This window comes from Gasterosteus aculeatus, chromosome 3, assembly GCF_964276395.1.
Source record: "Gasterosteus aculeatus chromosome 3, fGasAcu3.hap1.1, whole genome shotgun sequence".
NCBI lineage: Eukaryota > Metazoa > Chordata > Actinopteri > Perciformes > Gasterosteidae > Gasterosteus > Gasterosteus aculeatus.
In genome coordinates, this window is record NC_135690.1 from 2,945,916 (window position 1) to 2,967,270 (window position 21,355).

Here is a 21,355-nt window from a genome sequence, read left to right on the forward strand (position 1 = left end):
TGGATTGTCTTGGAAGAGATTAATGACGTGTAACTGTTAGGGATTACGGACATTATAACTGGACACACAAATGTCTGCAAGCATGTGTTCATGCAGAGTTTAGTGAAAATAAGGCTGTACACCAGCTACAATATTTTTTGTGTAAAAGAAGCGCCACAAGATGAAGCTAGATTTCCTTTTTCTTTTTTTTAATAGGGAGCACTGAACGCACAGTTTACAACAAACAGACAGACTTCTGATATATTTATAGCTATTTGAAACTTTAGTAACTGAAAGCGTTACAGATATTACTTTTGGACCAAACAACAATCATAATATTCACAAAGCTGAAGGTCACACACAAGACCCTCCTCTCTGGGTTCACAAACACTGCAGCTGTGCTTCTGGTTTGACAGGACAATATAGTGAAAACTAACTCACAACAACATGAGCGAGGAGTCTATCTGAACCACAAACGACACTTAAAAACATAATATTCCCCACAAAAACCTTTAAACGTGTTGGTCTTGTATGCTCACGCAAAGTATTCAAATTTATCAGTTCCTTTGGACTAAAAGAAAACCTCTTTTAGACACAAAACAGATCTAGATCGGGAAGCATTCACAAAGAAATAACATTTTGTTAGTTTGAACCTGCTTTGGTGCCGGTTGAATCAGATTTGGTAAACACTACAAGTACCAACATTTTAACATACTGACATCAACTTAAAACTATTTTTAGTGCACCATCGTATGGCTAACTAGCTAATGTAAAAATATTAAAAACATTTAAAAAAAATAATAATAATCAGGTCTGATGTGAAACATTGATACATCAGGGATATGCTTTTTGTTAGAATGTGAAACAAACTATTAATGACTTCAGCCAGGCAAGGTTTTGTCACTTTTTAAATCTAGCAAAAACTATTGTTGTTACTTTGTTACTTGTCAAATATTTTCATCTTTATTTGTACATTAGCTGTTTCTTTTTTTCTTATTCTCCTTCTTAAACACTACAAGACCAAGCTGATTAACTCACAACTTTGACGTACAAACAAATTACTCTGACTATCAGATCAACAGGCTACTTGAATTGTATTAAGGAAGCAGGTACTACGCAAATGTACAGTTTCACCAAAAGGTGAACATTGATTGAAAACACCAAAACATAATCCAGCCAATCCCACTGACTCAAGTTATGACCCTTCACTAGAGCCTTGCTCAGCTTCCTCGGGGGCTCTTGGATCGATCTGAGATCGAATGGGCGATTTTGTCAATCCATTATCTCCTTGTACGCCAGGAGTTGGGTCATCGGTTGGCTCGTTACTGGTGTTGAGGAAGGCTTGGTATTGGTTCCAGAAGCCGGCTGAGCTTCTGGTGGCCGGAATATTTAAGGAAGTCATAGATGTAGAAGAAGGAAGTTGGTCAGCAGAGGAACGACTACTCCGGGCTGGTGGACGTATTGTTTTAGTTACCACACCATGATGCTTCATGTGCCCCTGGGAAGATAAAGCAATTCTTTTAGCAGCTTTTAACACAAATATTATTGTTTTTTATACAGGTTTAGTTCTACACTAAAGCTCCACAATACTGATACTGATCTCCTGGAAAACAAACATTTTAACACAGGTACTCTTTTAACATATCCATATCCATCTTTTTAAAGTAATTTCTATATCATGCAATTTTCTGTCATCACCTTTAGGCCACTGCGACTGGCATACTCTTTTCCACACTCAGCACAGCAATAGGTCTTCTTCTCAGGGCGAGACATCGGAGATGGGAGGGTTGGGGTAAGGTTGATGGGAACAGAACCATCCAGTGCTTCAGTTGGAGCCAATCCACTAATCTTGACATCTTCTACCCGGTCTTCCCTCCCATAGGAACCAAAATGGAAGCTCTGACGCATCTCCCCCACAAAAGTGGCTGGTCTCTGCGATACAGCCGTTACCCCAGCAGCAATAGTGTCTGCAATCTCCAAAGTGGATGTCACATTGGGGTCGTTGTCAGTCACAGTTGCTTGGTCTTGCTTTGGTGTTGCTGGTGAAGAAGACTGATCTTGGTCTTCTTCCATGGGTTCTGGCGATCTGGGTCTTGGGGAGATTGACTCGGATTCTAAGGTTGGTTTTGCAATTACACTGGAAACATTTTGACTCAGTAGAAGATCTGAGGAGGTACCGGGACAGGTGTAAGCAAAGGGGTCACCAGGGACAGGTGTGCTTTGTAAGTCCTCAAGGTTTGTTCTTGAGCCATGAAGGGCTTCAGAGGAGGTAGGAGCTGCATCTTCTCCACGGTCCACTACCATAGCATTAGCTGACAGTGAGGTTTTGGTAACAGTGGAGGAAATTGGAGAGGGGCTGGATTTAAGATGATGAATATCAGAAGTAGCTTGTTTTTCAACTTGGCTGTCTTTGCCAACTGGGGAAGCTTGATCGCCCTGCTTTGAGGCTGGCAAGGGGGCACTGACACAAAGGAGAGGGGGTTCTACACTGCCTGGTGGGGGAGTTTTTGTGGTGGGATTCAAGAATGGGTCAGGGCTAAGGTCAGACGGCGGGATGAGGTCTGGGCTGGAGGAACCAGACTTGCTCTGATTTTTGGTATTCTCAACTGATTTTATACTGTCAAATGCAGGGACTGAACCTACTGCTGAAGTTGGAAATTCTGAGCTCTGGGCTGGGCTCTTAGAGTGGCCAGCTAGGGGAGGTGTTCTACTACAGACAGTATTTGGGTCAATGGACTGGGATTGAGATTGTGTCAAGGGTTTGGCATTTGATTCAGCTGGCATCTCATGTGCAGAATCATCTGTGCCATCTGTGGGCAACTGTCCACCAAGGTGCATACGGATGTGGTGCTGAAGCACTAGGGCATTAGTGAACTTGCGCTGACACAGTGGGCAAGAATTTTGGGCACGTGCATTGGGTGGTCGGGCATGATGGGTGGCCAGATGTGACCGCAGGCTGCCTTTAGTAGAGAAGGATCTACCACATATCTTACATGGGAAAGGGCGTTCTCCAAGGTGTGTAGCCTGGTGCAGACGCAGTGCTCTGGGACAACTGAGCACCCTTAGACACACCCCACACTGATTGGTTGTTAGGTTACCAGCTGGACTGATGCTTAGTGATGGCAAAAAGCCCCCTGCAATGGCACTTGCTCCATTGGAAGTGGCACTCATTCCTAGGGCAGCAATCATCTCATGTGTGAAGTTTGAAACCGAAGTGGAAGCACGAGTAGTTGATGGTGGGGACGCCATGACATATGTAGTCGAAGTGTTGGCATTTGTGAAACGACTGTTGCCTGAACTTGAAGAGGAAGTGGCACTGTTAGATAGCATCTCCAGCATTGTGGACGAAATAGAGGAGGAAGTCCATGGAGAAGAAGGGCGGGGTGCTTTCTCTAGCTTCTCCACTAGCCTCTGCAGCTTGGAGGTTTCAGATGAGGGAGTGGAGGTAACCATTGAAGAGGGCAGGGAGGATGGAGTGGTGGTGGGTTGACCTGGGACTTTAGAAAACGAAGAGAAGGGGAAAGAAAGCGGAGTATGGCTTGAAGAAGCAAGTTGATGGGAGCTTGGAGTGGAGGGTAGTTGAGTGCGTAGCAAGCCTAAGGCAGGATGGTTGTAGAGGGATGTGTGTGCAGCAGGGGTAGAGGAAGAACTGGAAACGGATGGGAAAAGGAGCTTCGGCAGGTGGGCTAGCTGGGAGTAGGCAGCAGGAGAAAGCATTGGTAAGTGAGGAGGAGTGTTCTCATCAAAGTGCTGCTGCTTAGCACCCTTGAATAATCCTGTGATGGTGGAAGACGATGACAGGGCTGGATTGTTGAGGAGGGAGGTAGCCAGCGATGAGGTGGAAGTGGAAGAGTGGGATGAGCCGGAAGTGATAGAGGCTGCAGCTGCTACAGCTGCTGCCCTATTGAGTTGCAGGAGGGAGTGGGAAATCAAAGCCAGGTCGACACTAGGGGGCAAGGGTAGGGTAGAAGGTGTAGATCCTCCAGAAGCTCCTAGAGAAAAGCCAGTGTGCGTACCAGTGACCTCTGTATTATCTTCACATGTCTCATCTTCAGTCCTGCTTTTTGGCTTCTGTTGCATCATATTCATGCCACTAGTACTGCTGCCACTCATACTCTGTCCCATTTCAGATACCCCAGTGGCCCCTAATGCTACCCCAAACAAAGAAGGTGGCAAGAGTGAAAGTGAGAGCTCTGGATTTTGCTCACGATGACGTAGGAAGTGCACCTTGAGATTGCCTCGTGTGGTGAAACGGCTGAGGCATACTGGACACTGGTAGGGTCGTTCTCCGGTGTGTGAGCGTAGATGGATCTGTAGGGAAGAGTCACTGCTAAACATTTTCCCACAAAAGCGGCAGGCATGTTGGAGGCGGCCAGTATTGTTTGAGCTGGATGCAGAGGAAGAGTCTGCTCCTCCAGAGAAAGAATGCATAGCATTTTGAGAGTTTGTTGATACTGATGAGGGGAGGGATGAGTTTAGAAAGGACAGGCCACTGTGCCCACTCAGTGAAGTGGTGTTTGAAGATTTCTCATGGAGATAGCGGTTGGGCAGAGCTAAAGATAAGCCTAGTGGGTAGTTAGATGAAGCCATGGGGATGGCAGCCGAGGAAGAGGTGGAGGCAGCTGAGGGACGAGAACTCACTCTCAGATAACCTTGACCTCCTGCGCTTCCTCCCGCTCCTTCCATCTGGTGCTTCTGGGGCTGCAGGATTTGAGACAATGAACTGCTTGGCTTTGTGGGTTTGTTGGCTGCCTGAGAAGGTAGCATAGAGGAGAAACATGCCAGGAGAGGAGCCACAGAGGTGGAAGGCTGAGATGCAATTGGCTGGGTGGTTGGGCTGGCTGCCCCTTTGCTGCCTTCCAGGCAGAGCTGGGGCAGGGGAGGGAGAAGATGCTGTGAGGGTGTGTCTACGGCATAGGACGCTCCACCGAGGCGTAGCACCTGTCTACAGATCTCTTCTGTTATCTGCATTTGATGGATCTGCCTTTGCTGAAGCACCCGGAGCTCCTCCAGGATCAGGGCAATGCTCAGTTGGGCCCTAGAAGGGGCAGATGAGGCAGAAGTCACTCCTGGGCTTGGAGTTGGAGTCACTGGACTGGGGGGGCCTTCTGGCACTCGGCTGGGGCTTCCAGGATGTGGTGGGGGACATAGGGAGGCCGAAGAAGAGGAGGAGGAAGAAGAATTGGTGGTGGCTGACAGCCCCAGCTTTGGAGAAGCCATGTGTTTGTTCCGTGAGGGGTCTATGAGGGCCCTTGCAGATGATGTAGATTTACAATCCAACAGTTGAAGGACAGGTGGATGTTGAGTTTTTGAAGAGAGAGAGCAGTAAGGGAAGTCAGGAGAGAATGAGGGCTGGGGGTCTTTGAGGGGCTGGTGGGGGGACTGGCTTAGTGGGCAGGATATCACTGGATCTTCAATGGGTAAAGAGGGGGTCTGAGAGCCCTTAACAGATGAAAGGAAAGCAAGGGGCAGCTGGGAGCTTTGAAGAGAGGACGATGGAGAGCACGAAGGAGAATCCGGGATAAATAGAAAGGAGTTTGAGTTCACTGCCAAGTTGTCATCTAGGGAAATTGAAAGAAGAAATAACAAAACAATTATGATTTGCATAATGGTCCACAATCTTTTTTATAATATAGCTTTCTAAAACTTCTCAGGGCACTTTTGAACAACTTCCGAAAACCAGAAAAATAAGGGATATTATTGGGTGGCTACTTGGGGCACGGACAAACAGACGTGTACTAAAAGAACACTGCTCTCCAAAAACTAGTTAATTGCATCGTTAGAGGGACACCCCTTTCCCCTTGCTTCACAAAGATGTGTTAATATCTATCAAAATAAATAAATAAAAAAATCTATTTAGAGCCATTCAACACAAACATCACTCAAAATCTTGGAAACAACAGAATACAACTCAAAATACAACAACCTGAAATCATGCATCATCCTGCCCATGACACAAATGTCAATTGTCAGGACAAATAGAATTTGTGAGGACGGCAGCTACTTACAGATATGTCACTGAAGTGTATTAAAGGCTCAAAGATGATTAAATGAAACATGGCTACATACAAACACAAAAGTGAAGGAGGTTGTTTATTAAAAGAACACACTTGACATAAAAACTGTGGGTTGACAGCCAGTACAGAGAATATTAGTAGCCTAGTGTTGTGCTTTTCATATAGTCATTGCCTGTTTCAAGTTTGCAACCTATTTGTTGTTTTCATTCAAATGTACAGCCACATTATAAAGTGGTCTACCTTGTTTCCAGGGCAACACACACACACACACACGCACAAGACAATGGAACCCCCTAATAAAAAGAAGCCACATACACACACTTCCATCCCTGCCGTCCTTCTCTTTCTTCTGTCCTTCATTCAATCTGTCTTTCTTTCATCTCCTAAAGAGCCCTTCCCCCAGTAACCCATGGGAAGCTAAGGGTTAGGTGCTGGCAAGTTGCTGGACACTGTACAGCGGCAGTCCTGACCTTAAACACTCTGAGGTTGCATGCCTGATATGGTTTAAATAGATGGATAGATAGATACTTTATTAATCCCCAAGGGGAAATTTGTGAAAGAAAATTTCCCCTTGGGGGTTAATATTGTTTAGGGCCAGGCAGAGGAAGAGAGGTGAAAGACAAAGAAAAACAAACAGCCCCAGGGACATACACGATGACTCACACCCTATCAACAAGCTAAGTTAGCCCAAAAATGTGAGGGACGGATGTGAAAGGACCTGGGTTGACACACAACTTTGCAACTTACAGAAAATAGCGAGCATTTTGTTTGCACAGGACTTCTCGTTCTCACACTAACAAACGTAACTTACTTTTGTTTGCTTGAAAGCTACAATTTTATGACACAATGTGGGCCCTACTCCTGTAACTGGAGTAAACACACACACACACACTTCTTCATGGGTATGTTCATGCTTTAGTGCCCAGCAACAAAGCTGAAAGGGGACAATGGGGTCTAATGCTATTGCATTAAGAACACCTTATACAGTGTCTCACAAAGTTTCATTTTCCTTGACCTTCTCACGCACAACTCTTTGCTCATAAAAACCTGTATCTTGCTATATTTTGTTTTTCACCAATTATTTCGTAGGGTATTTACTGTATAGCCTCCCATTCTGGGTGGTCTGTGTCTTTGAACCTGGCAACGATCAGGAGTGAAGACATTTGGGATTTTACTGGGCACAGAAAGCAGCTAATGGCTGCAACAGCAGAGAATGAATTAAACACTGCAGGCCAATTATTCAAACAAACCCTCTTTTTATAAGCGTTTAACATAATACAAATGAAATGATTAAACTGTCATTCTGTTGAGAAACCCATTTAGAAATGAGGATGGTGATTAAATGAAGTCAACAAAATTAAAAACAGGACTTAACTGCCCATATGGACATTCAAAATCTGGTATTTTCCATATACGGTTTAACAAGTTACCCTTGGTCACACAGACTACCTATATAAGATTTACCATAAATAAATATACCATTGTTATAAGCTACTAAATGGAACAGTCTCTGAGTTTTTTTCTTCTTTTACTTTACAACAAATCCAATCCCACTTATTCACCAATATTATTTTGTCTCAGTATATTTCTCACCATGCTCAAGTATCCGACAGGCACCGAGGGTCAGGCTCATAAGCTGCTGGGGTCGTTTCTGTTTCCGACGGGACATGCTTCTGCAGGATGGGAACGACGCAGGGGCGCATTGGCCAACACACAACTTTTATTCTGTCTCCCTGCGCACTGAAAAAAGTAGGTATCTAAATTACTTACAGGGGATAAAATGAAGAAAAACGTTCCAAAATTGTGACAATGGATGCTCCGGATTGATTAGTCGCAAAGCGTGTCCGCCTTGGTAGCATTGTGGTGCAGTGAAAGAAAGACTAAACTAAAGTGCCAAAGAGGCATGTGTGACTGTTTCTCCCAACAAGTCTCCCTTTTCTCAAAACTCACCGTTGGCCCTCCTTTCTCTCGCTCACACACACACACACACACACACACACACACACACACACACACACACACAGCTCACTTGTTCATCCACTACTTTGCATTCAAATGGCAGAGTGAACACCCCTTCTTTTGAGCCAAGAGTCCACTGCCTCTCTTTGGTCATCCTTCATACATTTTGGTGCTCAAGTTCATCCCACACAGGCCCCTTCGCCTGAGCTTTCCATGACTGATACCAGCCTGTAAAACCCCGAACGTCACCGCGCGTCTTCCTCTGCGTGACACGAGGAAACTCGAGCCGCGGGTGCGCGTTAAACCCAACACCACCTCGGCTAAATTCATTCCGCTTTTTTTCCTTGAATGTTTTCTGTTTTACGTTTAAACAAGCACTTGGTGTCTGAGGCCACCTCGTCACACACGCTGATATCCAGGTCAATTCGAGGTGAGGGATCCGTGTGTGAGCTGTCGGTAAACAGCGCAGCTGAAATGAGGTGGAATTTGCAACAATGGCGTGTAGGGAGCACAGCTGAGTGAACATCGCCCTCTCAGAGCCGCTCTCACACATAAGGCCACTGACTGCAGGCACAATGCTCGCTCTTCTTTCCCCCTCGTCCCGACTGCTCACCACGTGGAGAAAGGTATTGAGAGAACGACACGGCCGGAGAGGAATATCATTTTTCACCCCCCCCCCCCCCCCCCCTACTTCTTCTGTGTTTTACTGAGGCTCGAACAGAATAATAAAATGTAATCGAGATTTGACATTAAGTCTGGACGTCGGGTCGTCACAACGAAGCAGTCAAATGTGTGCGTTAATTCTTTTTAAAATAACCCAGATATTCCGTTTTAGAACAGTGGAAGTCCGAATGATTTAATAAGAGTTTCCATTTGCCAACAGAGCAGTGATTCCCGCACAATATAAAATGATTAAAATAAGAAGAAAAAAATCGTCTGTAAACGTGCACATCGTTGCGCAGGCTAATCCACAATATTGTGTCAAAGACCGAGAAGCCGTAACTGTCATAGTTCCCAAACGTTCCAAAGGAGAGAATATCGTTGTTTTTTTAACCAGAACTCTATTGTGCCAACAACGCGTTTCTCGTGCCATCTCGCCATTATGTTCGCGTGTTACGACGCTCGCACGGTGTTTCTACACCAATGTTTCCATACAAGCGCAAAATACGGCTCCGGCATGCGCGTCCCCGCTACTGTACGGCGACCTGTTGCACGCCACGCGCGCTCCCACATCATAACAAGTTATGATTCATAAAATATTATGACTTCTCGAAAAAAATACATTCCCGGATGTGCATTCCCCCCACAGGCCGCTCGTCGCCGACACAACCGCTTTGAATATAACAAAAAAAACAACTTACCATGTTTGAAACGATGATTTTTGGCAGCGATATTGTGTAATGACACGAGGGGAGGGGGGGGGGCTCAGCAGCTTAGGCTGGGTGAGATCTGCTCCGTCTCTCAGCCGGGACACTGGCGCAGCAATTCCCTATTCACTCCCAGGGATGCGCAGTCGGACAGACGCATTTTTTTTCTTCAATTATTTATCCCCCGTCGCAAATCGCGTTTGTTTCTCTTGTGACAAAGGGTTATTGTGCCTGGATGTATTTACTCATAGTCCACTGGCAGCCGGGGGGGGGGAGAGCAGGGCGGCGCAGAGAGCGCACGGGCAGGATTAGGTCTTTTCTTGGCCGTGCGTGCTGCTCTTCCTCCTTTCTTTGTATGTGTCGGGGCCTGCGCCCGTCGGGCCTGTCTACGCTCTCTGCGGAACTGTCTGTCCGTCTGGTTAGCAGGCCGGCTGTCTGTCTCGCTGTCTCTTATAATTAATGGCCCTCGCCGCCAGACGGTCCTCGGGGGAACAGTGACCGCGGTTACCTCCACATTGTCTCTCAGTGTGCGTCTCACGGAGGCCTGCAGGCACACACCGTGTCGGACATGAGGGGATTCAACAAAGACGCATGCATGACATGTGCCACCTATGGATATCATCAAACAATCATAATTCATATTTTTAATATAATATCATAAAATGTAGTCTCAATCAGTGACTTGATTTACGGTCTTAAATTAGACTGACCCATAACGGATATAACGGCCGGAATTACCCGAACACAACCATTGAGACAAATGCAGGTACTCCTTCATCATCGTCAATGATTCATTTGGATACAAGACTGACAAAGAGACGATTATAGGTCTGGATGCTGTTTACACACCTATGGCCTTCCTCTTGAATATCTTCTATCTTGACTTTCTTCAAAACATACGGGTCGATGCAAATTCATTTATTACATTACATTACATGTCATTTAGCTGACACTTTTAACCAAAGCAACCATTTCAACCATAAGGATACAAAAGAACAAGAATCAATCAATCAAGTGCAATTTCATCAAGTAAGTCAATACAACTTGCTATAGATAAGAGCCAGTATAAGTACAATTTAAGTGCTACAATTTTTTAGTTAAAGTAGAGATATATATGTCTCTAAGTTAATTATTACCTGAGAATACACATTTAACCCATTAACACCTTTTCTGACAATGAAAGAATGAAATCCAATCAGAACAGCACACATTACACATCTACAGCAATGATGATGTGCCAGGCACTGCATGCTATAGACACTGAAAAATGACCGTGAAGAAACTACATCACAGCTCAAAAAGTAGATGTTTGACCAACACACCTGTAAGACTTAGTTACAGTATCTCCCTGGCAGTAAACACAAAGTAGGCCTACAACTGACAGTGATGGGAAGGTCCTTTTTTAACACATGATCATAAATCAAACGATTAAACAAATGTAACATTTTAATCTCCTGATGGCGGAAGATGAAAAGTCATGGAATCACCCAACGTTAGTGGGATTTATCTTCTGGGTGTTTGCCCAAATGGTGTCCCAATGCATTAAGGCCTGCATACCCGATCGGTTGCTAACTGTGAGGGCATTTTAATATTAGGACATTAGCACAGGACAATTTAACCAACCTACTGTACCTCCTCTTTGTAAGATCTGCTGAACTGCGTGAGAGGACACACAAACACCACGTGTGCCACGAGTGTTACGCGTATGGTGTTTTTCAGGACAAAAGGAGAAGCATTATACCGAACTTATCATGTGATAAACGGGAACCCGTGGCGGACAGATGCTGTGATCTTTGGGTCAGTAAAAAAGATGAAACCTAAAACAATTAGCCTGAGTACCTCAAATTCAAACCCATACGGTCCACCTAAAATTAAGCACAACTGCATAAAAATGTGGATATTGTTTTAAAAACAAATATATTTAATGTATGAATTATTTAATGCATCAAGATAAGTCGCTTTGGATAAAAGTGTCACTTCCTTGTTCCTTGTTCTTTTGAGTTTATGTCCTTATGATTGAAATGCACTTATTGTAAGTTGCTTTGGATAAAAGCGTCAGCTGAATGACATATAGTGTAATGTAATGTAAAAGATAAACAGTCACGCTGGAAAAAAAAACATATGATGTACATACATATTACATATTATTCTAATTCAAATACATCTGTAAAGACAGTTTCTCCAGCCTATCAGAGCAATCTTTAATCATTTCAGATTATGATTAGATTAGATTATTCACCTATGTGTGTGTGAGTGTGCACAGAAATCTTGGTACACTGGGGTAGACATTGAAGGGTACAGCGCCCCTAAGAAGCCTGCGCAGCATTATTACAGTGATTTTCCAGATGCCTGCAATTGTCCTACTTTGTGTGATGGGCACCGCTTTTTGAATTGACACCTCTTGTTTGGGAGGTGATTTGGAAATTCTAAGCAGTTACACATATCATGTGAAAGAAAGATGGTTCAAAGCTGAGCCACAATACACAGGGTATGAGGAAAAACTCCCTCTTCGATGCAGTTCCATTTTTAGACCACAGACTAATTAGAAAACTGTCTCCGTCTGGGAAATGTCTGATAGCTCATCCTGAAAGTCTCACAGGCTCATCAGCGGTGTTTCACAGCAAGGAAATGCTTCCACTGTCCCTTATATCCATCCTAATGAAAAAAAAGGGGCTAAGATAGAACATGGCATTAGTATAAAAAAACTGAGAAATCTCCTTGTGACCTCTCTGAAACAAAAGAGGAAGAAAAGTGCTAGTGTCCCCACCACCAGGCCCCAAAATGCTCAACCTGTTCTTTGTGCCGTGTCGCATGGCCCTATTCTATGAAGAGACCCACAAGTAGTGAGGAAGGGAGGAGGCAGGCGATGGGGAATGGCAACATGAATAATGTGGTGAGGATCAGGTTGACATTGTCAAAAGAGGAGTAAGACAGTGAGAAGGTCTGTGTCTGTGTGATAGAGATCTGTCCTTCTTCAGTTGACACAGGAGAGCATAGCAGGCCAGCAGACTTTAAGAAGTGTAAGGCACTTTACCCGGCCTACAACACCATGGTATCTATGTAATATACAGGATCCTTACCACAAGGGAAGCTTTATCTTGTATTACATCTGTAGAGTATTGACCTTGATGCTTTTAAATTTCCCAATTTTCCGAGCAAAGTTGAATGGTCTTGCTATTTCCCATTCATCCTGTCAAAGTATGACCAAATTCAGGGAAGAATATGATTAAGTTGTGCTCATCACATACCGTACTGTCCCTTCCTGCTAGCCTACAAAAACACGTATAGACTGTAAAGTTATTCACTGTCATCTGGTCGAGTAGTGAGAGGGTTTAGGTAACCTCTTTATAGCTTTAAGAGCAAGCCGTGCATTTATGACACATATTCAACGGAAAAAACAGTAACATTTTATCTTGCCCAAACGGGCATGGATTAAATCTATACACCTACCGTACACTATACATACAATTAACGTTTTTGGCTCAGTGCCATGCTCATTAGTTCATTTTTGTTGCAAATGTACACATCCAGGAGATGGCTAGCTTAGCTTAGCACAAAGAAGAGTTGTGGTTTGACCAGGACTAATTCTGGCTATGGGGGGGTTGTTACCTTTGGATGCTACCTGGCTAGCTGTTTCTCCTAGTTTTGTAATACTGAGCTAAGTGCCTGCTTTAAATTCATAATTTTAATGTGAGTGTGATATTGATCCTTAAGGCTAACTCTTAGCGAGACACCAAATAAGCTTATTTCCCAAAACGTTACCCCGTTCCTGTGAACTCTTCCCCCCTCACCATTATTATCACTCACTTGATGATTCATCCAGAAGGGTCCACATGAATGTTTGTACAACATTTCATGACAATCATCCAACAGCTGTTGAAATGGATCACTCAAAACTTCAAAAGAGGGAAATTTAAGGATCTCAAATTCCATTTGGATAAGTAATCTGTACACTAGTGTAAATGCAAATGGGTGAACTTCAAGCTCTCAACTCTCAGCTGTGGATTCCCTGCAGCTTCCATTATTACCTCATTGCTTTTACCTGTAGGCCTAATGTTTGATAATTGCTTCTGACAAAATCAGCCTGAAGTTGTGTTTGTGATTTGAGGGCTCTGGAAAAATACAAGCCTCTCAGATATGTGAAATAAGTCTCTTTGCGTCTTGTACATTCAATGGTTTTGGACAATTCTATATATAATACAATATGTGTTAGTCAGGAGCATTGCTATGCAGTTCAAAGGATGAGCATAGAGTTCCATGTTTTATTAAAAAAAAACAAAATGAGCTGATGTTGGCACGGTTTAAATGGTGTAGTGTAAGAAACAAGTCTTCTGAGACGACAGTTAACCTAATAATCCCCACCCCAACCCCTTCTCAGGGTCATGTGATCTCTCTGAGTCCCGCGCCGCCAGGGGGGAGGTGGATCTGTTGGGATTAGCCTCCACAGTCAACAAAAAGGTCACACACACAACACACGCTCACTGATGGCTACGGGCTGCAAACACCAGGTCACCGGCAGGTAGGAAATCCCACTTCTGTTCCAGACTGTTATTGAGCTTCTCATTAAACTCAGTTGATATGAACATCTGCTTGAGCTTGTGGTTAAACGTGCAAAAGCGGAGCACGTGTAAAGTGATTCAGACCAGCAAGCTGTCGAGGATGATCTCCTGATCCCCTTCGCATGGGTTTGACTCAAGTTAATCTAGAGTCAGTTTTGCAGCCCTTTACTCTTACTGTGATAATCAGCAAAGCATATTTTTCTACAAACACTTCCTTCCTTCCCTCAGGTAGAGAGGTGTTACTTTTGTCCAACCACCGTTCATTTTGCTCATTACTATTCTAATCATAGATCGCGGTAAGAAAAAGCCCAGTGGACAGGATTACTTAATTCAGAGTGCACGGTTGGTGTGGAGAAGGGACGTGCCACCAGCTGCTTTACAGCATCATGTAACTTGTTGAAATGCTGTCTCTCATTTGGGGCCGATATGGTTACATCTCCTCAGCATGTGTGTACAGTCACTGACTGCCATCCAAATCAGCAATGTGTTTTGATTCCTCTCTTATCTACTGTTTATTTAGAAGCATTGTGTGACACTCACTCACACACACACCAGAGACCCTTCATCCGCTCACCATGGCGTCCATGGAGGAGGAGCTCACCTGCTCTGTGTGCCGAGACTTCTTCAGTCAGGCCCACCCCCTGCCCTGTGGACACAGCTTCTGTCCCGCCTGCATCCGCGAGGCCTGGGGCGGAAAGGGCGAGGGCAAAGGTCGCTTTACCTGCCCCCAGTGTCAGGAGGAGCACGGTGAAGTGCCGTGTGACTGCTGCCCTCCCTCCACGGATAAAGGAGAGACCCCGCCGGCTGTCAAGACCTGCCTGAGGTGTGAAGTGTCGCTGTGTGCCGCGCACCTCCAGCCCCATCTGGAGAGGCCGGCGTTTGGCAACCACCTGTTGGTGGACCCGCTCGGGGACCTCTCCCAGCGACGGTGCCCGACACACACAGAGATACTGCGCTACTACTGCGCCGACGACAGGATGTATGTGTGCGGTGACTGTCTGCTGGACGGAGCCCATGCTGAGCACAAAGTTAAGGCGCTGAGGCAGGTGGAGGAGGACCTGAAGGTCAGCTGGAGCACTAGATGCGTTTGTTAACGTTTGTTTGTGGCACTAGTGCGTGTTCTCACATGCGTGTGTGATTGCACAGATCATACTCCAGACCCTGCTCAGCAAAGCAAAGGAGAAGCTGAAAGATGGAGAGCGAATCCTCCAAGAGCATGAGAGTTTCGATTCCAACATGGCTGTGAGTAAAAACATTAAACCTGCGTGGACAATGCAACATAATGACACCCTCGGTAGATAGTTGGTTAGTCATTCTGCTTTTCAGATGGATGAGGTGTTCTGATCATGTCTCAACCACTCACTGATCCGGCATCAAACCGACCACTTCTCTTAAATGGTTTCAGGACTCGCTAAAGCAGGACAACACCCAGGTGGAGCGGCTGGGCTTGGACCTGCAGGTCCAGGTGGTGAGGCTGGTGATCGCTCTGAGGGAGATCACCAGGAGGGAGAGACAGCAGGTCGTAGATCGCGTGCACGAAGACTGCTCCAAGGTGCGAAGCGAGATGAGCCAGGCGCTTAGCATCCAGCACTACCTGGCCTCGCTGCTGGCAGAGACGGACCCCTTCCTGCTCATCTGGGTAAGAGTAAAATTAGATGGGGATTTTAGTCGTGCAATGAACTGTTACAATTTGTCTTGGGGTGTGCTTAGCAGAATAATTTAACGCCCCTGGATCAGTTGTATTTTTTAGCAAAGGAAGACTCTGATGGAGAGAAAAAAAGATATTCAAGGCCATGGCACTTTGTACTTTTATTTAAAGCACAAAGCCAATTTTAGTTTTTCAAAAGGAGTTCAGAGAACAGTTCAGTTTCTAACCCACAGACTATGCTGTCGTGAAACAGCTCTTTGTTAGCACTTTTAGAGTCCAAGCAATAAGGATAAATATTATTGATAATGTTGCGTAAGCTCAGCCCACAGATGGAGCTAGTTATTTGTTGAATAACCCTTTTTATTCCTTATCCAGATACAAAGTGAGATTGGAAATTCTTCCAGTCCTCTTAAGTCACGTTTTACTCAGCTATCCTTGACTCTTCTTTCCGCAGGCCTTTCAATCCGATGACACAAAGTAAGTCTAAAACACGTCAGTGTGTGTGTGGGTGTGTGTGGTTGTGTGCACGGTCTTTATACATATAAGAAAAAGGGCCCCAAAGGGAGGACAAATTCAACCAATGAATATAATTATTTCACTACACAAGAAGCCTCTCACCTGTAAGTGTCTTCCTCCTGCAGCATGTTGTGCTCTTGTATTTTAGGTTACTAGCCGACCTGAACAACCCACCCTTCATCCCCGACCCCATCAGTCTGGACAGGAAACACATCTTGGAGGACATTGAGAGCAAGTATCGAGATTTCATCACCGGCACCCTGCGTTGCCTCAGTGAACTCAAGAGGGAGCTGTGTGAGTGGCAGATGGGTGACACACGCCCGACACTTTCAACTTAAAGGAACTGTTTAAGATTTCATGGGGATCAGCTTTTTCTCTATCTTGCGTAGCGTTAGATGAGAACTCTACGCCTCATGTTTGTTCATTGAGTACGAAGCTACAGCCAGCGGCCGCTTATTTACATAGGAATAACATATTTCCTTTCCCTTTCACACAGTAAGCAGTCCCTTGACCCTGGACACTAACACAGCCCATCCTCTGGTGAGCATCTCTGAGGACCTTCGCTCGGCGGCGCGGGTTAAAAGCCGCCTGCCCTACGGTGCCCACGCCGAACGGTTCGACCACTGGCCGCAGGTCCTCACCATCCAGACCTTCACCTCTGGGACTCACTACTGGGAGCTGGAGGCCCAGGGGTTCTGGGATATTGGCGTCTGCTATCGAAGTATAGGACGGAAGGGGAAAGAGGGCAACGCCTTTGGGAACAACAAGGTATTATTTTCAAGAAATTGAACAGAATTCCCAGAGTGCAATTCAGCCGAGAGAGGCTAAAAACCTTTGCCTTAGAGAAGCAATTTTGAATAATCAAACACGGTGGCAGTTGACTAATCTATTGTTTCAGCTCTAGCTTCAAAAGAATAAAAACATGTCCCTTGATTAAAATGCTTTGGTTGAATCTCCAGGTATCATGGAGCTTGACACAGCAGCATGACAGGAGACTGGCCGCCTGGCACAACCGCAGGAAGACCCGCCTCGCATGCCGAATGACTGGCAACCGAGTGGGCGTCGCCGTGGACTACGCCGCGGGCACCATCACCTTCTCCGAGGTGGGACCATCGAACAACCTGAGCCACCTCCACACTTTCTCCGCCACGTTCACTCAGCCGCTGTGCTTAGGCTTCGGACTCTACAAAGCTGAGCTCAACAGTCACATCTCTATCGCCAAAGTCTGAGGAGGGGAAAGAGGAGAGAGGACGGAGAAAAGACAAAGCGGTGTCAATTGATTCTTCCACTTCTAGAGAAACCACACAGCCTGCCACTTTGAGCCTCTCTGATGTTTGTCTCCTTTCAGATCTGAGCCCGAGCTCCTCTTCTTCCTCAATGAAGTGACAAAACCATATTTCTTAAAACTGTGATCAGGTTATATTGGGGTGGAGATATCTGAGAATAGCGCATTCCCTGAGCAAATGTGACCCGATCCTAGCTGGACAGCCAGTGAAAAGACAAAATAGGGTTTGGTAACACGATTGCTAAATTGTTGTTCATGTGCTTTTCATTCCAAAAAACTGCAGATGATTGTTGATGTGATAACAATGCTAAAGGAAGAAGTAAATAACGGTGTTGGTAACTGGACACTAACTCATTGCATCCTTTGCTTAAGCATCTCACACCCGATGATCAGGTGTACCTTCATCTGGTTCGGCTGGTTAATGTGGTCATACACTCACCTATTAATTCAGTCTCGTATACGATTACTCGGAAAAGAAGCAACTTAAATCAACGGAGATGTACATTTTTCTTGTTAAGGTAAACACGGTTGTAACTTGTTGAAACTTAACATCTTGAGGCGACAAGAAGGTATCACTGATTTGATTTTAAAGGGAAAACAAACGGCTGCCACTCACTTGCTATCATTGATGCAGCTCATGTGGCCAATTATTACACCATTTTTATTTATTTCTCTGTAAAGGTGAGTGGGTGGATGTAACATAGCGGGTGAGAAAGAACCGGAGGGAAAGGCTGTGAGGGGGAGGGAGGGGGGAGTGGGGGGGGGACAAGGAGAGAGAGACGCAGCGATATGAGTACACTCCGGTTTGGTTGCGATCGACTCCCTGACTGCTCTGCCGGGAAATAATGTGATATGGGATTTTTGACCGTACGTTGCAACTCCACCTGGGACATGGAATACAAGACTGATCAGAAGGAAACAGGTGATCATCTTTTTTGTTTTCACTTAAAATACTAGCACTGTTCTGCAAAGAATGTGTAGTTTATCCTAGAGCACTCGATTAAAGATGAACTGTTTATTTGATTATTGATTTTATTGTTGGTTATTTGATTATATTTGATTAATCTGATTATTGAACTGATTATTTTCGAATGTGATGCCTTCCCTAACAAAATGTTAGCTATGTTTTTGTGTGATGAGTATAGGTATTAAAGCCAAGGACATGTTGTCACACCTGCTGTTGCTCATCTTGGTGAACAATAAATGGTTGAAAATTCAATAAAAGATACTTTAGTGTTTAATATATATATAAGAAATATATATATATACACACACACTACTGAGGTCAATGTCTCCTAACCAGAATTGAATATTTGATTATTTTGAGTACAACAGAACGGCTGCTACATCCAGAAATTAAATAAAAGAAACATACTAAACAAGGACATGGTTTTTATGTGTACTTACTATATTCCTTCCCATAGGTGTGAAACAAAAGCACAAGTGTAGTGAAAGGCTGTGTGAGGGAATTTGTGTTGATTAGTGTTGGGGGGGGGGGGGGGGGGGGGGTCGTGTAAAAGACAGATGGTCACTCAGTGGAGTTGTTCCCCCACACCCTCTCTTTCTTGCTCCCTCCTGGGTCCTGCATCCTTTCCCTGTCACCTCTCCAGAATCTTACCTCATCTGTTTTGTTTTTTCGTCCCTCGCCTCTCATCAGCATCTTTCACCGCCCCGTCCTCGCCACCATCTCCATCAGCCAAAGTCTGAACTTGGATCTTTGCTCACTTAGCTGCCTTTCTTCCTTTTAACGGCGCCTTCTCTTCTGCCTCCTTGTCAGGTTTTTTGCTGAAGAAATCAACTTGAAAATACCCAGAGACTACTTCTTTTTTGTATTCGTGATTGTCATTCTGGCTCCGGCTGACACAGCACGTAGGACACTTGAGAGCATTGGGACTTGTCGGGGGCAAAAAAGAAAACTAGAAGGACAGAGGGAAAGGGAATGATTGACAGCCATGGCAAATGAAGAATTCTGAGTATACTTTGTGCATAGTATTTGAAGATACATCGGTTTGTTGGGTGCATAATATTGTACTTTGGCTTTTACCAGTCAAAACTACACCGAGGGTTTGAGTTTACAACATTTAGACAATTAGTTTCACTGTAGCATGCTTGTTTTCATGTCAAGTTGTCCAAAGTGACGCTTCGCCACTGTAGAATCGATCTCAGATATTTGACCACACATCCCAGGTTCAGTCATGCACCCTAGGTCAGTGACCTTCAACCTCCCCATGCTGTTGGCTGTGCTCTTGTTGTGGGGGCCGACGGAGTCTATGGGCCAGAATGACACGGAGCCCATCATCCTGGAGGGCAAGTGCTTGGTGGTGTGCGACTCCACTCCTTCATCGGAACCCGGAGGCAACGCCCTGGGCATGTCGGTCCGCTCCGGCTCCGGCCGCGTGGCCTTCTCCGCCAGCCGCCAGACCAACCACGAGCCCACTGACATGAGCAACCGCACCATGATCATCTACTTCGACAATGTGAGCATGCCACTGCTTCATGTGTCACTTTTAATTTAAGCGCACGTTTGACTCAAGAGAACCGATTCTGTTGTTGCACTCTCCTGAGATCTAACAGTGGGGGCAAATGCCGATGAGGTCAACACTGGACTTTTAGATGACTTGCACAGACATATTGGGCGGCATTTTCATGCATATTTTGGGGCTTTTTTGCAATATGTAACTGTATTAAAATAAACATGAAAGACTAGTATATTAGGAGGATTCCGAGCTAAAAATGCGAGGACGAAAAGAATGACCCAAGAGACTCCCTCCTCTGTTCTCCTTCTCTCTCTTGCTGCGGCATTAGATCCTGGTGAACGTGGGCACTCATTTTGACCAAGAGAGCAGTGTGTTCCTGGCGCCGAGAAGAGGCGTGTACAGCTTCAACTTCCACGTTGTGAAGGCCTACAACAGGCAAACTATTCAGGTGTGATACCTCAACTCTGACGCTTCTCACAGCGGAGCGCCATGCCCTCTCTAACCCCGTTGTTGGTTCCCTCTCACTGCAGGTCAGCTTGATGTTGAACGGCTGGCCGATGATTTCGGCGTTTGCAGGCGACCAGGACGTGACCAGAGAGGCTGCCACCAACGCCGGTCTGGTGATTATGGAGAAGGGGGACAAGGCCTACCTCAGACTGGAGAGAGGCAACCTGATGGGAGGCTGGAAGTACTCCACCTTCTCCGGGTTCCTGGTGTTCCCCCTGTGAGGAAGGTGGTTAAGGTGTTGGAGGGCTGAAAGGAGGAGCGTTGGATAGAGAAGAGCAAGGGTGAGGCAGAGGTAAAAAAAAAAAAGGTGGCACTAGTCTGTTACTCTCTATTCATCGCACAAAGAGAGGTGTTTTATGCAAAAACGATTGTGCAAATGAAGGTAATTCTCACTTGAGACCCAAAAGAAGAAAGTACAGTAAACATGACTTCCCTGTGTATTTAATATGCTCTGTTTCTGTGAATAACTAGTTATTGTGTTTATTGTGGGGGAAAACATAAAGTAGCCGTGTGCAATATAGACCTCTGTGCTAAGATTATTTTTTTTCAAAGTGTTTGAGACATTGCTGTACTCCACATGACATCCTGGCAAGCCTACAAATGTGCCACACTTCCCCTTTACTCTGCTGTGCTGTATCACAGACAGTCCTCTATATGCCTGTCTCCTGCAACAAATGTTTATTTACACAGAAATTTCTATGGAGGGGAAAATATTGAAATAAAATGAAATAACATTGGCCCAGAGTGTCCTTTTAATGTGTTCCTTCCCACAAACATTTTCAGACAAACATAAACTCATGGGCAATAATTGAGTTGAGGCGTACTAGTTTAATCTGCTCAGGCAAAACAGTATTCCTCCCGCCCTCCCTCTCATTGTACTCTCACTGATGCCACGGCAGCTGTTTGTAAATATAGCTCTCACCAGCAGAGTTAGCGTTGGCGTGGACCAAGCAGAGCGGCATGGGGCAGAGAGTAAGTGCGGTGAATAGCGGATACTCCTTGCAGGGCCACAGACAGATGGAGGCCTTGGCGACCAGGCAG

The 21,355-nt window shown here is 45.2% G+C and overlaps 3 protein-coding genes across 4 annotated transcripts; 2 read left to right on the top strand and 1 right to left on the bottom strand.

Moving 5' to 3' along the window:
• Positions 1–167: 167 nt before the first annotated feature.
• Positions 168–9,739, bottom strand: sall2 (spalt-like transcription factor 2). Of its 2 annotated transcripts, XM_040171607.2 has the most exons (4): positions 9,317–9,739; positions 7,590–7,736; positions 1,678–5,540; positions 168–1,477 (listed from the first exon to the last, which is right to left on the bottom strand). In XM_040171607.2, exons 2-4 carry the CDS (start codon positions 7,663–7,665, stop codon positions 1,175–1,177), a joined length of 4,242 nt encoding a protein of 1,413 aa, XP_040027541.1. In that variant the 5' UTR covers positions 7,666–7,736; positions 9,317–9,739; the 3' UTR covers positions 168–1,174. The 2 variants fall into 2 exon arrangements, with proteins under 2 accessions (XP_040027541.1, XP_077954808.1); XM_078098682.1 differs by lacking the exon at positions 7,590–7,736.
• A 3,984-nt stretch (positions 9,740–13,723) lies between these two features.
• trim110 (tripartite motif containing 110) lies at positions 13,724–17,669 on the top strand. Its single transcript, XM_040172002.2, has 8 exons — positions 13,724–13,841; positions 14,402–14,945; positions 15,028–15,123; positions 15,287–15,520; positions 15,984–16,006; positions 16,194–16,339; positions 16,542–16,813; positions 17,005–17,669. Exons 2-8 carry the CDS (start codon positions 14,457–14,459, stop codon positions 17,272–17,274), a joined length of 1,530 nt encoding a protein of 509 aa, XP_040027936.1. The 5' UTR covers positions 13,724–13,841; positions 14,402–14,456; the 3' UTR covers positions 17,275–17,669.
• Positions 17,670–18,076: 407 nt separating this feature from the next.
• On the top strand, positions 18,077–21,051 carry cbln12 (cerebellin 12). Its single transcript, XM_040172003.2, has 4 exons — positions 18,077–18,252; positions 19,108–19,807; positions 20,136–20,255; positions 20,338–21,051. Exons 2-4 carry the CDS (start codon positions 19,526–19,528, stop codon positions 20,533–20,535), a joined length of 600 nt encoding a protein of 199 aa, XP_040027937.1. The 5' UTR covers positions 18,077–18,252; positions 19,108–19,525; the 3' UTR covers positions 20,536–21,051.
• Positions 21,052–21,355: the final 304 nt, after the last annotated feature.

Bases quoted from the DNA above. Each gene is read 5' to 3' on its own strand.
- sall2 (XM_040171607.2), bottom strand. From the start codon at position 7,665: ATGTCCCGTCGGAAACAGAAACGACCCCAGCAGCTTATGAGCCTGACC. The intron at 5,541-7,589 runs GTGAGAAATATA...CAATTTCCCTAG, and splicing joins CTGTCGGATACTTGAGCATG to ATGACAACTTGGCAGTGAAC. The intron at 1,478-1,677 runs GTGATGACAGAA...TTATCTTCCCAG, and splicing joins CCAGTCGCAGTGGCCTAAAG to GGGCACATGAAGCATCATGG.
- trim110 (XM_040172002.2), top strand. From the start codon at position 14,457: ATGGCGTCCATGGAGGAGGAGCTCACCTGCTCTGTGTGCCGAGACTTC. The intron at 15,124-15,286 runs GTGAGTAAAAAC...AAATGGTTTCAG, and splicing joins GTTTCGATTCCAACATGGCT to GACTCGCTAAAGCAGGACAA. The intron at 16,007-16,193 runs GTAAGTCTAAAA...CTTGTATTTTAG, and splicing joins TTTCAATCCGATGACACAAA to GTTACTAGCCGACCTGAACA.
- cbln12 (XM_040172003.2), top strand. From the start codon at position 19,526: ATGCACCCTAGGTCAGTGACCTTCAACCTCCCCATGCTGTTGGCTGTG. The intron at 19,808-20,135 runs GTGAGCATGCCA...CTGCGGCATTAG, and splicing joins TGATCATCTACTTCGACAAT to ATCCTGGTGAACGTGGGCAC. The intron at 20,256-20,337 runs GTGTGATACCTC...CTCTCACTGCAG, and splicing joins ACAACAGGCAAACTATTCAG to GTCAGCTTGATGTTGAACGG.